Source organism: Falco naumanni, chromosome 13, assembly GCF_017639655.2.
Source record: "Falco naumanni isolate bFalNau1 chromosome 13, bFalNau1.pat, whole genome shotgun sequence".
NCBI classification, from domain to species: Eukaryota; Metazoa; Chordata; class Aves; order Falconiformes; family Falconidae; genus Falco; species Falco naumanni.
In genome coordinates, this window is record NC_054066.1 from 27,478,213 (window position 1) to 27,495,148 (window position 16,936).

At 42.6% G+C, this 16,936-nt stretch overlaps 2 protein-coding genes across 2 annotated transcripts; one reads left to right on the forward strand and one right to left on the reverse strand.

Annotated features, from left to right (window-relative positions):
* Positions 1-998: 998 nt before the first annotated feature.
* On the reverse strand, positions 999-5,874 carry B3GALNT1 (beta-1,3-N-acetylgalactosaminyltransferase 1 (globoside blood group)). The gene is given in 4 exon segments (XM_040612963.1): positions 999-1,390; positions 1,392-1,573; positions 1,575-2,474; positions 5,695-5,874. Coding segments are annotated over 3 exon segments (948 nt in total). The 5' UTR covers positions 2,148-2,474; positions 5,695-5,874; the 3' UTR covers positions 999-1,197.
* A 1,306-nt stretch (positions 5,875-7,180) lies between these two features.
* ARL14 (ADP ribosylation factor like GTPase 14) lies at positions 7,181-11,054 on the forward strand. Its single transcript, XM_040613428.1, has 2 exons — positions 7,181-7,373; positions 10,003-11,054. Exon 2 carries the CDS (start codon positions 10,094-10,096, stop codon positions 10,667-10,669), a length of 576 nt encoding a protein of 191 aa, XP_040469362.1. The 5' UTR covers positions 7,181-7,373; positions 10,003-10,093; the 3' UTR covers positions 10,670-11,054.
* Positions 11,055-16,936: the final 5,882 nt, after the last annotated feature.

Here is a 16,936-nt window from a genome sequence, read left to right on the forward strand (position 1 = left end):
CACATTTTTGGAACTTCCCATCAGCTCCTGCAGACCCCACAAAATCCACAGGCTTGTAACATTCTCAGAGCAACTACGGAGGCAATACGTGTAAATATGAAGGTGCAACGCGCCCAGAAGGATTACTGAGGTGATGCATTGAAAGGCTGCCGTGGTTTAACCCCAGCTGGTAACCAAGCACTGCCGCTCACTCCCTCCTCAGCCCGAGGGATGGAGTTGGAAAGGAATGTAAAACTCAGGGGTTGAGGTAAGAACAATTTAGGAGGTAAAGCAAAAGCTGCGCACGCAAGCAAAGCAAGGAATTCATTCACCACCTCCCATGGGCAGGCAGGCGTTCAGCCATCCCCAGGAAAGCCGGGCTCCGTCACGCGTAACCGTTACTCGGGAAGACAAACACCGTAATGCTGGATGTCCCGTGCCTCTTCCTCCTTCTCCCCCAGCTGTACGTGCTGAGCGTGACGCCATATGGTCTGGGGTACCCTGGGGTCAGGGGGGTCAGCTGTCCCGGCCGGGTCCCCCCAGCTCCCGGCGCCCCCCAGCCCTCTCACTGGCAGAGCCCCAGAAACTGAAAGGTCCTTGACTCAGTATAAACATCACCCAGCAACAACCAGAAACATCAGCACGCTGTCAACACCGCTGTCACACCAAACCCAAACCACAGCGCTGCACCAGCTATAGAGAAGGGAATTAACTCTCTCCCAGCTGAAACCAGGACAAAGAAGGTTGTTCTAAGTTCCATGCTAGGCAGAGAACAAATACTTGGGAGTGGCAAAGGATTATGCAGTTGCAAAAAAAAAGATTAAAAAAAAATCAAAGTAGGAATTTGGGAAGCACCATCAAAGCCAGTTTCTTGGCATAAACATTGTTCCTCAGTGACATTTTATACATTCCAAAAGATTCATGTAGAAATCCCATGGTTACAGCACACCACATGGAGAAGCACCACAGGAAGACGGGGAGAGTATTCCGCAGTATCCTGCACGTGTGGGAGACAGACATGGAAAAGTGCTTTCCGAATTCCTAGTATTTTTATTTAAGAATATTAAAATGTCCCAAAGGAACGCTGCCATTGCAGCTTTGCCCCGGCAGCACAGCCCTCCTTCAGCTAAAGTCATCTCTTTAGCTCTGGTTTTGTGCTGCCCTGTACTTCTAATGGTTTTACACCGAATAGTTTTAAGTTCATACATGATCACAGAATCAAAGGCAAGTAACTGAAGTGTTTGATGGCAAATCCTGCCAAAACTGGACTATTTCACTTGATGTAAGGCCATGCACCACAATCAGATCTCTATACTTACAAATATGAAAATTAATTTTATAAAGAAAGAATTGTTGTTTACCTTCTGGAATAGTGATGTTCACTTTAAGTATATTTAAACAAATTCCAACATCGAATAGGTTTGACATGACTCATCATTTCATAAATCCTCAGAGCCAGTTTTCCATGCAATATATAACCCAACCCACTGCAATACGAAGGATATACACCGAATATCCATTCAGGTTGTGAGATGTACATTTTTTTGTGAAAGCCCCTGTAGGCAAAGTTATCTGTAAGAGGATAACCAGTAAAAAACACTTTCTGAGGAATTCAGCTTCAGAAGAAATTTTACCAGGTTAGCAGTGTTGATGAAGACATCGACATCAGTCTTCATGAGGAATCTAGCATTTGAACAGCACTCACTGACCCACCGAAACGCCATGATCGTTTTCAAGGTGAGATTGTCATAAGTGTCCATAAAATCCTGGCAAATTATGTCACCATAGAGGATGCTTTCATCTTCTACCGACAGTGCTGCAGGATTGTCTTCTCTTTGAGTATCCTGTCCTAGTAAGAACAGGGTCAGAATTCAATGTCCCCACCAGAAGTTCTGAGATGCCCATGTTATCCGGATGGCCTGCCTTGACTTCACATCCTTAGGACTTGAAGACACCAAGATGACTAGAAGTGGATTTACATCTTTGCATTTCAAGCGCTCCTGCAGTGTGAAAAGGTACTGTTGCTTGTAAATCAGTTCATATTCATAGAAATACGTAAGGTTTGTATGCTCAATCACAGTGTTGGAAAAATAAGCTAGGTACCACATTGTAAGGACAGGAAATACAAGGAGAAACAAAAAAATCCATTTTAACAGTCTCATATACATGATACTAACTGGAACTGGGCAGCAACTAATTTGCAGAAGCAGTCAGTGACTTCAAAACCTGTACCACAAGTCCTGAAGTGTGTTTCTTGCTGAAAAAAAGAAATGAAACAGTAGTGTTCAGAATGCTGTTATTCAAATACGGCGTTTTTCTTGTCTTGCCTGAAGTGTCAGTTGAAAGCATGCTGTAATATAATGGAAGGCGAATCCGAGACTGTGGTCCAGCGTTACCTGTACACCAGAAATCACTGTTGTATCCCAGAAATGAGTATGAGCAGAACACCGAGCTGCTACTGAGGATGGTATGGATTGAAACCCATAGCTTTCACCCTGGAAATGTGCCTTACATAAACCTGATCACAAAAGAGCACACGTCAAGCACTGTGATCACAGAGATCTCAGCGTGTTGTCAACTCAATTAAATCTCGGGGAAGGAATACCATGTGCAAAATCTAATGGCTACAAAGTGCTCAGCAAATTGATGTTCAGAAGCTTCCAGAATTTGTATAGAAAGGAAGTCCTACTAGTTTTTATAAGCTGGGTCAAATCAGCCAAGCAAGCAGGTAAAAAGAGAAGCACAAGTATTTCATCCCTCATTTAAGGGTTCAGCAGCTGCTTGTTCTGAATTGACTGAATAGGTGATGGGGGGAGACAGAGAAAATCAGCTTCCTTACGAACAGTGTCAGAGCTGCAGTCACACGAACACAAACCTGTCTTGACAGACAGACTGAGCTCTGACACCGCCCAAAGAAGTGGCTGCTCCCACAACACGCAACATTGTACAGCAATCAATTATTATCTAATATGTGCTTATTAAATCAAGTGATTTAAGAAGGGGGCTTTGCAACCAACTTTGTCATAGCAGCTTTACAGTTGATGTAATGGGAGCAGCAGGGAATCCACTGCAGTAGACGAGCTTCAAATCTTAAAGGAGTTTTGTGAATTCTTCTGATATTTTCCATTTAAGCAAACAAGACACTACCAAATCCTCCTGCTACTTCCACCTATTTAAGTTTTAAAGAAGGGATCCTATCTGCCTTATTTTCATTAAAAAGCCTACCCCCATCTGCCAGTGCATGAAAACACAACAGATTCGCTCAGCTCCATCAGGCATGCCACACAAACCAAAAATGGCAATCAGCACAAGAGATGAAGACAAACTAAAGCATTTTTCAATTAAAGCCACACATCTTGCTCTGGAGTCCGATCTACATGTGCAAGTACTTACACAGCCACACAGAGTCCATGCTCAAGACATCGCTGCAGTGGCAGGACTAGATATTCAAATCAATACAACTTTTTAATATAAATTTAAATATAAAATCTCAGTCCTATACCCTCCATTTAGCAGTCCTTACCTTTACCGTATTTCTTTAAAACTACATACACTGTGAACATATATTAGACAAGCCAAAATAACTACAATGTCTTACTGTGGGAGTTCCAAATGATTTCTAATGTTTGCAGTAATAATATTTACCCTACACTGTGAAGTATCCACAAAGACACAGTAAGGATGGTGGAAGGTTCAATTTCACAGCACAGTTAATTACTATTTACCTTATCTTCAAAAAGATCACTGCAGGGCTTGTAAATGTTTTATATTAAAAAAAACAGATCCAAACCCCAACACAGCACACTAGAATTCAGGTGAATTTGATTTGCCAGAGCCCACCTGCCTTGTATTTCTGGGTATAATTTGACTTTATATTAATGAACATTTAAAGGAAGCATTTGGAGTGCAATTCACCAGCAATGCATAGCACATCACTTAAACTGTATTAAAGCAATTTTATACAAATAGCTGTTTAAATAGAAGAATCTCAGACAGATTCCTTTCAAAGCTGCATTACTTCAAAAATACCGAGGGGCTAACAGGAGTCAATCCTTCATTAAAGGTACCTCACATAACTGCAAATGAACAAGCTGAGGTTTGGTAAGAACTTCCCAAAATGACCAGTGTCCTAGCTTACAAAAACACAGAACCACAGAAGCTTTATGTTGGTTCACTTCTTTTTCTCCAAAGGGATTAAACACATGCAAGTAAAATCACAATTCTGTGACTAAAACAGAATAGAAGTTTGGAGTGCAAAGGAAACTATCATCGGGACTATTCCAACTGCATTTACAAAAGTCAATTATAACTGTAAACAAATTTAGATTTGCCAATCTCATATTTACTTTCCGGCTTTATAGAAGAAACTGGAAGAAACTAACCTAAATCATGTATCAGTGCTTATGTATTTCATTTTATATAAATAACATTTCTCAAAGTTTGATGATCAATTTAAAGTAAAAGCATATAAAACTTTGCTCAGTTCTTGACCACCTAATGGAACAAAAATCTGATTGTAAGTATTTTGATTATTTATGGACACAAAAGCCTGATTATGTGACACTGTGAACAACAGATTTGGAGGCCAGTGCCTGATCTGCTAGGTAATGAAAAAATAAATCATTAATTCAGGTCCTTTGTCCACACTATGCAATACACAATCTTAAATCCTTATGACAAGGCTGCACCACAGGGCATCCAGGACATGCACTGCAAAAAGCTGGTTTGCTGTACGACTCCTGAGGAGCTAGGAAGTCCAGACCCTGCCGGTCTCTTCCCTAAGGTCCCACTGCTCCAGTGGTACACTAAACTGTTTGTCAGATGGCGTAAGTTTGCCAAGACACAGCCTTTATAATGGTCACAGGGTAGAAACGACACTCCCCAAAACATGAGACATTTCCGCAGCGCTGACCGTTCAAAATACAGGCAGCCATCCTCCAACATTAAGTGCAAACACACGCAGAAAAGGGCAAACCAGGGCTGACACCCTAACCACAGCCCTTGGCATGAAAACCTCCGTTCTATTTCAAACGCCTAAAACAAAGTAACGATGTTGAAGACCTGGGGTCTGCAAGTTTCGCTGGCACCTCTGCTTGGAAGTAGTGCAGCTGCAGACCTTCCAGGACAGGTTCTCCACCGCTTCCAGGCTCTCCCTGTGGGCAGTTTTTGCCTTCCAGTTGCAGCAGGGCAGCAGGTCAAGAACTGCTCCTTTCAGGGGAACACTTTCATTTGCTTCCAAGCTCACAGCTTGCTGGCACATGACACGACCGATTTGGAGATTATGCTGACAGATAAAATCGATTGACTTTAAAACAAATGTAAGAAAACCTGTACTGTGTATGTGCTGTAGCGAGTTTCGATACATTTCCCTCACGCCGCTACAGCCAGGCAGCGCTGAGGGCAGGCATTCCTCACAGGGAAAGGGTGGCAAATTCCCACATGCGTTAAAGTCTAATAATTACCATAACCAATGGATGTCCCTGTGGAAAGTTTTAAAAAAGTCCATATTTATAATGTTAGATGTACATAAAAATATTTATTTATTTATTTATTAGCTACTAGCAGAAATAATCTGGAAGCATTGCATTGTTCCTGGCTTCTTGTTTCCTTTATAGGGCTTAGGACCAACAAAAACTAGAGGAATTTCTGCAAGATCCTGGTGTACGACGATCTAATCTTAGAAATTATTTGAAATAGCCTTTAACGATGACTTACTCTCACTTCAAATCGCCCACGCAACCGTCATTCTCCGTTCTAGGCAACTTGTCGCCGCGCACACGCGGTCCCGGCCCGCAAGGCAGAACGGGCTCTGCGGGAAACCTGCCGCGCTCTGCGGGAACCGCACAGACACTCGAAGCGATGTAACGGTTCCCGTGCCGAAACGGGAACGCGGGGTGGGAGCGGGGCGGCAGCGGGGCGGGAGCGGGGCGGGAGCGGGGCGGGAGCGGGGTGGGAGCGGGGTGGGAGCGGGGCGCCCCCGCCGCCTCAGCCGCCTCAGCCGCCTCAGCCGCCCTCTCGCGCCAAATGGCGGCGCCCCCCGCGCGCCCCTCCGGCCTCGCGCACCCCGCCGTGAGGAGCCGCGACGTCCCCCGGCCCCGCTGGCACCGGCACCGCCGCTGGCACCTGCCGCCCGCCGGGCACGGCGTCGCGCCTCCCGCTCGCAGCGGCCGCGGCCCCTCACGGCCAGCGCGGCGGGTCCTGCTCGCACCGGCTGCCCGCGCCGAGGGAACCGGGAAACACCCGCCCGCGCCAGCCCGCCGGGGCCGCGGCAAATGGCGTTCCGCGGGGGCTGCCTGGGGCTGCGGGGCTGGGGGCTGCGGGGCTGCCCGCCGGGGGCTCGGGGCTGGCCGCTGGCCGCGCTCCTGGGGCGCCGGCGCCCGCACCAGGGCCTGGCTGGTGTCACGCTGAGCCCAGGGGCTGCAGGGCAGGAGGCAGGCGTTTGCAGACCGCACTTGCTCTCATCCTTCTGCCGCTAGAACCGATCATAGAAGCATCGAATCGCATAGGTTGGAAAAGACTTTTGAGATCATCGAGTCCAACCGTTAACCCAGCTGTTACTGAACCACATCACCGCATCTATGCGTTTTTTAAACACCTCCAGGGATGGTGACTCCCGCCCCGGCAGCTTGTTCCAGTGCTTGGCCACTCTTCAGTGAAGGAATTTTTCCCAATACCCAAGCTAAAACTCCCCTGGCACAGCTTGAGGCCGTTTCCTCTTATCCTGTCACTTGTTATCTGGGATCAGAGACCAACCCCACCTTGTTACAGCCTCCTTCCAGGCAGCTGCAGAGAGCAATCAGGTGTCGTCCCGCTCCCCGTCCCCGTCCCCGTCCCCCGTCCCCTCGTCTCCCCCCCCCTTTTCTCCAGGCTGAACACCCTCAGTCCATGGTGAGGATTCACCCCCAAGCCTCCCTGAATTATTACTTTAATTACATGTTGTCACATTGCAAAAGCATGCAGCCATGGTGGAATATCTTGCTTGGACAACTCAGGAACTTACATCATTTATGAAACGTTTATTGTGCAAAGTTTGAGTTCAGATTAATTGGTGGTAAATCAGCTGTCCTGGTTTTGTTCTGTTACTCTGCATTTTTTTAAACTGAACATGCAGGCAAACCCTACACAAGCAAGATAGCCTCACCCTGGCTAGGCAAACACACCTCTGGACAAATCAAAGGTACATTTCTCATTCTGTCAAATGGTCACCTTTCAGTGCAATGTAGATTCAGGACCTGCAAGCAGAAGGCTGTGTCACGCTGTGTCTGGTGCACCTGATTACGGCTCTGGTTTGACCTCATGCTGGTGTATAAACTCCAGAGCAATGTGGGAAATCATACTGGAAGCGGCTCTGCATCACCAAATTCTGCTCTGAACCAAACTCACGTTTGACTCAGGTAAGGTTAAAAACTGCAAAACCATGGAGTCTTCAGAAGCTAGCTGTTCTGTCCTGGAAATAAATTTAATTAGCTTGTAGAAAATCAGAGAATGGTTAATCACTTCTTTAAGGTGATAGTCCGATGTAATGAAATAACAGTTGAGACCATAAATATCAGATACAGTTGGAGCAAACATAGAGAGCAGAGAACTGTGAGTAATCTTTAAATCAGAGCACCACCCAGGGACGTGGACCATCCATCCATGCTGTCACAGCTCACACAGAAGGGAGGTTTTGCCCTTGATGGAGATAACCATATTTCAAGGAAATGGCATGCTATTTTGCAGGGAATCGTGATTCATTCGACTGTGTTAACAATGTGTTTTGCATAGTTTCTTGTCTCCCCATCTTTTGATTCATTCATATACATTATTTATAAAGAAATGCAAACACTTTCTTCCCTGGTCTAATACATCATGACCCACTCCTGAAAAAAAATCCTACATGTAATCTATACACGTTATTAAGTTTGAAAAATGTACAACTGTGAGTATGTCACTGTCATCTTTTGTTGCCCCCAATTAGTTCTGGTATAACCCTTTTAGCTTCAAGAGAAACCAGATTATAACTTGTCTGTCAAGGCTGCGGTTTATTTTACGCAACATTTGTAATACCTGAGCCACCAATATCATAATTACCAAAATGATTACCCTATCAGTCAGCAGCTTATTTGGTCAGAAGACCTTTACATCTGTTTTGCTGATTATGTACTTTCTGAAGCAAAGACACATGGTAATAAGTAATACTAGTGCATCTGGGTATAAGGGCAAATAAGTATTGCAATACCCAGCGTACATTCAACCAGCCCAGCGTAGGTCTACTAGCTGCCAAAAAATGGAGACTTGAATTAAATAGTATTAGACTAAATTTTCTATCCTCTTTCCCCCCACACACACTAATTAGAATGCTGGCAAAAAAAACGTCTTTTAATTGAGACTCGGTTACTCCACCCTTCTCGTTCCTTTCCTCAAGGAAATCTTCATTGTAGGTCCATGGGCAACAACTGAGCATAACAAAGCTAACTGAAATTATTAATTTCAGGTAGCAGAATCTTAGTAATGACCAGATCGTAAGATCAATATTTAGTCTCCACCATGCAAAGTGTGGTTAATCTTCTTCATATAAACATAACTCATCGAGTTCACAACTCTTGACAGTGTAATCCAAGCAGACAGCTTCATGCATGAGCAGGCAAGAGGAGTAACTGTGGGAGTCGGAGGCAGCCAGTTTACATGTGTTTACATGTGCCCATGTAGACTCACACATGAACCTCATGAAGTTCAACAAGGCCAAGTGTAAGGTCCTGGATGTGAGTCGGGACAATCCCAAGCACAAATACAGGCTGGGAAAAGAATGGATTGAGAGCAGCCCCGAGGAGAAGGACTTGGGGACGTTGGTTTATGAGAAGCTCAACATGACCCAGCAACGTGCGCTTGCAGCCCAGAAAGCCAACCGCACCTGGGCTGCATCCCCAGCGGCGTGGGCAGCAGTCGAGGGAGGGGATTGTCCCCCTCTGCTCCGCTCTGGTGAGACCCCCTGCAGCCCTGCGTCCAGCTCTGTGCCCCCAGCATAAGGAGGACACGGAGCTGCTGGGGCGAGCCCAGAGGAGCCCAGGAAGATGCTCGGAGGGCTGGAGCCCCTCTGCTGTGCGACAGGCTGAGGGTTGGGGTTGTCCAGCCTGCAGAAGGGAAGGCTCCGGGGAGACCTTAGAGCAGCTTCCAGTGCCTGAAGGGGCTGACAAGAAAGCTGGAGGGGGGCTTTTTACAACGCCATGTAGTGATGGGACAAGGGGGAATGGTTTTAAACTGGAAGAGGAGACATTTAGATTAGATACCAGGAAGAAATTCTTCACTGTGGGGGTGGTAAGGCGCTGGCACATGTTGCCCCATCCCTGGCAGGGCTCAAGGCTGGGATCAATAGAGCTTTGAGCAGCCTGGGCTAGTGGGAGGTGTCCCTGCCCATGGCTGGGGGTTGAAACTAGATGATCTTTAAGGTCCCTTCCAACCCAAACCGTTCTGTGATTCTATGATTAATCCATTTGAGATGTATTTGTTGCTGGGACATGAGATACACCAATGAATCAGGTACTGTGTCATTTTGTGGCTTGCTGAGTATGGGCAAACCTTAAGATTCCCCCTCCTCACTGCCTGTGTTTATATTTAATTTATTTTCCAAAATGGATGCAGATGCAGTCATAAAGGCATATTTATCTCTGGGCACACACTGAAACAGAGCAGACAGCTCGCAGTTCCCTAGACCTTGGGATCTGGGAGTATAGCTAGACTGCTGGTGGTTCAGTTTGCACAATTTACATTGTAAAGAGTTCTTAAATGGTCGTGTAAGTGTGGTTCACTGTTCAAACATGTTCAAAGACTGTAACCTTTGTGCTTGTGACCAATTGCTATGTTACTCATAGCTGTTCCACCCACAGGCTTGGCAATGTACAGTGCACCATCATAAATACTCTTTGCATGTTATCAAGTTGGTAAAAGCCAGCAAGCATTTGTACAGAGCTTTTACTTACTTTCCGTATCACAAGGCTGCTTCTTCCTCTTCCTCTTCCTTACATTTTGTGCTTCGTCTCACAGAGGCAGACAGAGACACTGCTGACAAAAATCAACTTCACAGAAGACAGGGAATTTCACCTTTAAGGGCTTGCTAGAGAACCCCGCGGCACAAATGGGCCTCCAGAACACCAAGCACTCCAAAGTCAAGCAAGCTAATATACTGATGTTAGGACTTGATTCTGCAGGAAAATCTACACTGTTGTACAAGTTCAAGTATAATGATGTTTTTCTAACAATTCCAACAATTGGCTTTAATGTTGATATGATTGAAACCGAGAGAAATTTTACATTGACATTTTGGGATGTTGGAGGACAACAGAAAATGAGACAGGTCTGGTGCAATTTCCTGGAAAACACAGATGGACTTCTGTACGTTGTGGACAGCTCTGATAAGCAACGTCTGGAGGAATCAAAGAAAGAATTTGAACTCATTTTAAAGAATGAATTTATGAAAAGCATACCAGTTGTCATGCTAGCAAACAAGCAGGATCTGCCTGGAGCTTTGAACGCTGAGGAAATAACCAGGAAATTCAACATGAAGAAGTACTGCAGTGACAGAAATTGGTATGTACAACCCTGTTGTGCCATCACAGGAGAAGGTTTATCAGAAGCTCTCCAAAGGCTAACCATGTTTTCAAAACACTACAGCAGATCAAAGGAGACTTTTACAATCTCTAAGGAAGTTTAAACTCTTCAAGAATTTCTATCATCGCATTCTCATGAACATTAATGAATACATTTTGTTGGACTAAATCTGAAAATACTGGATTCTGGAGAACTCTTATCAGTAAATATCTATAAAGAACTTTGACAATAATTGATTATACTGTTACACCTGCACATGCTTCTGAGATGCCACTCTGCAGTGTTTCATTGGTGACGGTATACTTGGGGTTATTCTGCTCAGAAATGTGGCTGTTGGATGATCAAAGAGGTGAAGTTGAGCTTCCGAATTTTAGCAGGTGGAAACAAAATAGGTGAGCAGTGCTTCAAATGTTTAAATCGAGTCATTTTGTCAAGATATAAAATAGTGAAGTCGTTCATTCAGCAAGAAAAGTGAAGGATAAAATGGTTTTTTTGTAATAAATGCTCCATGGATGTATTTCTCATGTAAAAATATAGTCAGTTTAGAGCTTAAACTCTTAGTTATATACAGGAGATCCTATGAATCTGAAATACCTGTTGGATGTTATTGCATTCTGGAACCAGTTACTCCAAACAGATTTTAACAAACAGGATCTTCACTTCATCAAGTCACCGACAAAACAAAGATCTGGTGCTGTTTATAAGGTGTAGGTCTGATGTCCCTTCATTACAGACTTCCAGGTACCGATCTCTTTGCTTCTGTGCTGTTGGATTGCTACCCGTAGCCAAGAGCAGGATGGTGGAAGCCAGCACAGGATTGGTCCAGCAAAGCGGTCATCCCCGTTGTCTGTGTGGGGAATAAAGCGGGGAGGAATGGGGATGTTGGCTCCTTGTCAATTTTATAGATCATGATGGATCCTGTCCTGCCTGTACTGAATCCAACTGAAATTTTGTTACTCATAAATTTAGGTTTAATTAAATTTGAGATAAAACTGGCACCAAATTGCTGATCCTCTTACTATAGTTTGTAGAAAAAAATTCCAAATGAAATTTCTGTTTAGATTTCCTGATTGATGGAGTGAATTAGTATTCCAATTCATTCATAAGTTCCATTAAGCATCGAAGGATTCATAATTACAAGACTAATTGAACTGTATCAACCATGAGAACACTTTAAACACTAAGGCTGAAATGTTAACAGGGCCTGCTCTTTTAAAAGCAAGAGTAAAGAGACCATCTAATTATTGGTTATACAGTCGCAGAAAATCCAGCCCAATTATTTCTGCCTCCTTGGGCAGTGTCTGCAGACATAGCATGCTCCGGTGGTTAGGATGCTTGCTTAGATAGTCATATTATTTTTTTTTCCCTACATCTACCACAATCTTTGACCATGGGCAAGTCATTTGATCACTCTGTGCCTCAACAGTCCCTTGACAAAATTTCCTCCCCAGTTATGTGCTCTGAAAAAAGTTGTAGCAAAGGTCAGCTTGTGAGCTTTTCTCTTGAGACAAAACGATTATGCCAAGTAATAATATAAGAAATTTACATTTAGTTCTTACTAATAAACAGGCAGGAATTTCAAGTTGTAGAAAGGTGAAGCAGCAAGAAAAGCACCCAGACATACCCTGTTGTCTCATGCATATATAATTCAAAGACAAAAACATCATCAGGTGAATTTGCTGAAATAGTAAACAAAGGAAGGTTTCTCAACAGCAGTTGTCACTCATACTGACAGTAATTACTACAGGCTAAATCCTGAGTCATGTTGAGAAAGTATTTAGACTTGTATTGCCTGGTCTGATGATTTGGGCTCAATATAAAATAACATCCTCTGTCCCCAAAAAGATTTTTAAAAGTCAGCCACAATGGGAACATTAGTTTTCTAAACCTGACGATTCAATGTTAAAAATGTACTATTTCAGATCAATATATTTATAAACATTTGCATGTGTATGTTACACATTGAATTCTCCCACTAGTTTAATCATGTCTATTATAATAAACCTGAATATAGTTTGCTGGCCTCAGGACTTCCATAGGGAGAAATACTCCTTGAGAGATTTAATGAGAGTGCACGAGGGTCTCTAATTAGACAAGAAGCAAGTTCTGAAGGGAGAAATAAAGTTGTGTAATAGACTAGCTCACATAGCTAAAACAGAGAATAAGCTTTCAGGCACAGAATCCCTTCTCCAGGTTATCAAATTAGATTAAATGATGCTCACATTGACTTGAAGAGAATCTTTTACATTGTGCTTCAAAGGAAATAAATAAACTTTATTCCATTCACTTTGCAGAATATCAAGTATTTAAAACTCAGTTTTTCTAAGAGCTTGGTTTTCTAAAGAAGTGAAGCCGTGCCCATTTTATCTGCCCCTGGAGATCCCTACCTTACTGAATAATTTTTAAGCTTTAAAACTAATATCAAGTTGGACAAAGGTGCAGGTTCTCAAAATAATTATATGCCTGAAAGTTTAATTAAAAAAATCAGTGAGATAGAGGAGTGACCATACTGGTGCCCCGAGTGAAAGCAAGGCTGATAAAGTACAAAAGACTAATCCCCTAGGAGACAAATGTTCCGTTTTAGCCTCAAGAGAGCCTAAGAGGGAACGTAAATCCACAGAGCTCAGACTTAATTAGTTCCCCTGCTCCTGGAGCTAGTTGGTCTTTCTCTACACTGCATGAGTAAGTGGTGTACTTGGGGGCTTGTTTAGGATGAGGAGATAGAGGACATAGAACCCACTGCTTAAAATTTCCTTTCTACACAGGGAGTAAAGAATCTCCCTGACGACTCAGCATGTTTTGGGAAGGATCTCTGAAAAAGCATAGGGCAGGAAAGTGCAGAGGAATTGGAACTTCTGGCTCAGTTCTGCAAGACTGCAGAGCCCCACGGCACTGTTTGCTCCCTGTTGGAAGCCTGGAAACTGTTTGATATCTGATCCCATCACGTGTTACATGGTGAAATCAATAGCAAGGAAGTTACAAAGGCATTTTACAGCTTCATCCTGCTATGGAGAGTTTTATAACTTTTGATTGCTTGGCTGAACAATATAATGAGCAGAATTGTCTTTATGTTTCAGAGCACAAAAAAGTAGAATTTGGCCTGAGCTAAAAATACAATCCACAGTATTGTAAGCATAAGTTATTCCTGGATAAGTCTTGTTTTATTATTTAGAATTTATATAGGTTACTCACTAAAAACAATTTTAGGATTTTTGAAGGTTTGGGGTGCTTTGAGAAGGTAAGAAATCAGCATATGAGGAGTACTGCCCCACTCGGCAGCGGAACCAAAGCCTGTAAGCTGAAAAGTTGGCATGGAATGAAAGGCCTTAAAGAGTTTGGGACACCCCTCAGCTGTTTATATTGCTTCAGGTTTTGGAACTTTTTTTATTATGTCTCCTAATAAATCACACCTTGTTCACCCTGGCGTTTCTTGCATTTTTTATTGATGCATACTGGCAGTCTTGTGCAACTGCAATCAAGTGGTAGAAGCATTACAACTATATTGTAGCTGAAGTGGACAAGTCCCCCAGTGTCTGCTAGTATTTCTTGCACAAAGTTTGCTGCACCTGTTTCTTTCTGCTGATGGAAGAGTCATCCATGAAGAAATAAACAGTACATATCTGAGATTGTAAAACACAAAGGATCTGTGAAACCAAGACATGCTATATCCTGTGCCCTCACAAGAAGATAATCCACTTCAGACACGTTTGAATGTGACATTTTAAAAGTTGACAAATCCAGGGTAAGGGGAACTGTCATTTTGACCATTCATTAATAAGATTACTGTTGTATAAAATCATGAGTTTTGAAATAGCTGTCATGGAGCTCATTTAACATAGTTCCAGTGGGCTGAAATGCCATTTTAAGGGAAGGTGCAGAGCAGCATAAGAAACCATTGCAAATTTGGATAGTAACACTCCCTCCTCCTTAGTTGTTAGAAGACAACTCCCCCAATAATGAAATACTCTGCAGAATCAAAGGGAAGCATAATGTGTAAGGAATGAGGGACAAGGCTTTTTCAGTACCAGGTAATGTAGAGCTGGGCGATTCACTCAAAATGTCTCTGTTGCCATCTCCCCCTCATTTCTGACAAGTTACCTGCAACAAAGGAAGGACTTTCACCTTTCAAACAAGTTTTAAGTCTACTGTAAAGGAAGACAATACTTCGGAGCACTGTATGTATACTTAACTGCTTAAAGCAGGCTTTCTTTCCAAAGTAAATGACCCATGCTGAGTTCTGTGCTGCTACAATTAGACTTCCTCCACTTATAATTAGCTCAAGTATTCCTATCCAGCACAAGCATGAAGATTCTGGACATATATTGCACCAGATCAGGCAGGCTAGGTTATATGAGCCTCTAATTTAGGATGTAAACTCTTGAGGGTGGAGGCCTTACTTACAAAGCACACACCATACTGCAGGTACAATTTGCAAATCTAAATTAATCAAACAGCAACACAACATGTCCAAACACATCTTATTTGGAACACATGTAATTTTATCAAATTGTGCATTAGCATATGTTCCAGTTTCTACAATATTCTGTTCTTTAGCTGTGATAAGTGTCCTTGTACCACTCCCACCCATCCATGACGTTTTTGCAGTGTAACTGTGTCACATCTAGTGTGAAGGTGGGTGCCATCCAGAGTCACCTCCCCTTACCCTCTGTCACCTCTGTGTTCCCCTCCCCAGCTACGTATTTACACTTGCAGGTCTGCACAGCAGAGCCTTCTCACTTCCCTTGTCCTTCACCAGCTATCTAAATAGTGATGCCAGTATTCATGGTCTTTTTATTAGACAGTCATCGAGTGTTTTTACACTTGCTCTCATGCTGCTCCTTATACTTGGAATTACCTAAACACATTTACAAAACCATTTTGTTGTTTTCTTTCAGATCCTTCCTTAACGCACTCCTTTCCCACGATATATGCAAAAAATCTGACAATAGCTCTTAGGGTTTTATGACAAGGCTGCAGCCCATATCTTTTGATGAATATTTTTTTATTATTTCCTTGTTCTCTCCATATTTATTCATCTGGTCCCTTTAAACCTTAGAATGTGTGTTCTTTGGTGCAAAGATCATCTTTTTGTTCTGTGTTTTATATGCTGCCTGATTGATGAGAAGAGTTTCTAGACCTTATATTACTGCTATTAGCCTGAATCTCATGGAACATCTGCTAAAATAAGTAATTTTGTGAGTTTAAATAAACCATCTAGGTCTGAAGCCATGTGTATCCTTTCTTTTTAGCAAATATAGCTGGGAACTGCAGCAACAACTTCGCTGATCCAAACAAAGGCTGAACTCCTTTACAGTTGTGCTTGGCTGTTAAAGGATAACTGTGCCTTAACTGTTTTCAGTTACTTTATCTAAATCGTACACATTAATCACTAAAGAAGGCTAGTCTCTTAACCTTTTCTTAGCTGATTCATAATTCTGAAATGTTCTGGTTTAGTTTAGGACCATTGCAGATTCATGTGAAAATCCCTCGTATCATTTGGATGCAAAACAAAATGTAAAAACGTTCTGTAAACAGCTTAACAACTCTGATGAATGAATGTCAGTCTCCTTGGCTAGGTCTCACGCCCAGGTCTCCACTGCTGGGTGCTCCCATTGCGTGTATTCACAACACTGCGCAATGGCCTTTGCCTCCATTCACGTGTTTTTTCCTTTGTTGAGAATCTACAATATAAGGTTTGACATATCTTAAATGTATATAGCTACTTGCAATATAATGCTTAGGTACTCATCAGTTATGTACACATGTTGCAGACCAACATGAGTGCATCCAAATCCAGCTTGAATTACTCTGTTTTATCTAGAAAGGTAAAACAAAATAAGAAATAGTATGCTACAGGAGAAGTATATAAGGAGTTAAACAGGAGGGGAAGTGAGAGAAGATAAGCTAAAGAAATACAATGGAAAAGGATAGAGAAAAGAAAAATAGGTTAGAAAAGTTCTCAGGGCAAACATAGTACTAGGTGTATGCAGATATACAAAGCAATAGAAAGCAAAAAAAAAAAAAAAAAATCATCATCAGCCGTTATCTCCTGAGTGGTTTTTGCATTCCCCTCTTGTGATAACAATGTGTTAAGAAGCCTTCTCTTATTTACAATTAAACATGCAATGTAGACAGTAATTTCTACTTGTGCCCACATATGTAACTTCACATGTATTATCTCTGAACATACATTACATACTAAAGGCAACTATTTTATAGATCTTAGGCACATCAGGCCCCAAAGATAATGTAATCTTTAGAGAAAATATTATGCCAATAACTGGCTCCTTATAGTAACCCTAAACAATATTAATCCTGAATATGAATACATAACAGAACTTCTTAAAAACAAATGTGGAAATTAAATAGA

What these genes read in the sequence shown, in the direction of transcription:
- ARL14 (XM_040613428.1), top strand. Translation starts at nt 10,094, where the DNA reads ATGGGCCTCCAGAACACCAAGCACTCCAAAGTCAAGCAAGCTAATATA.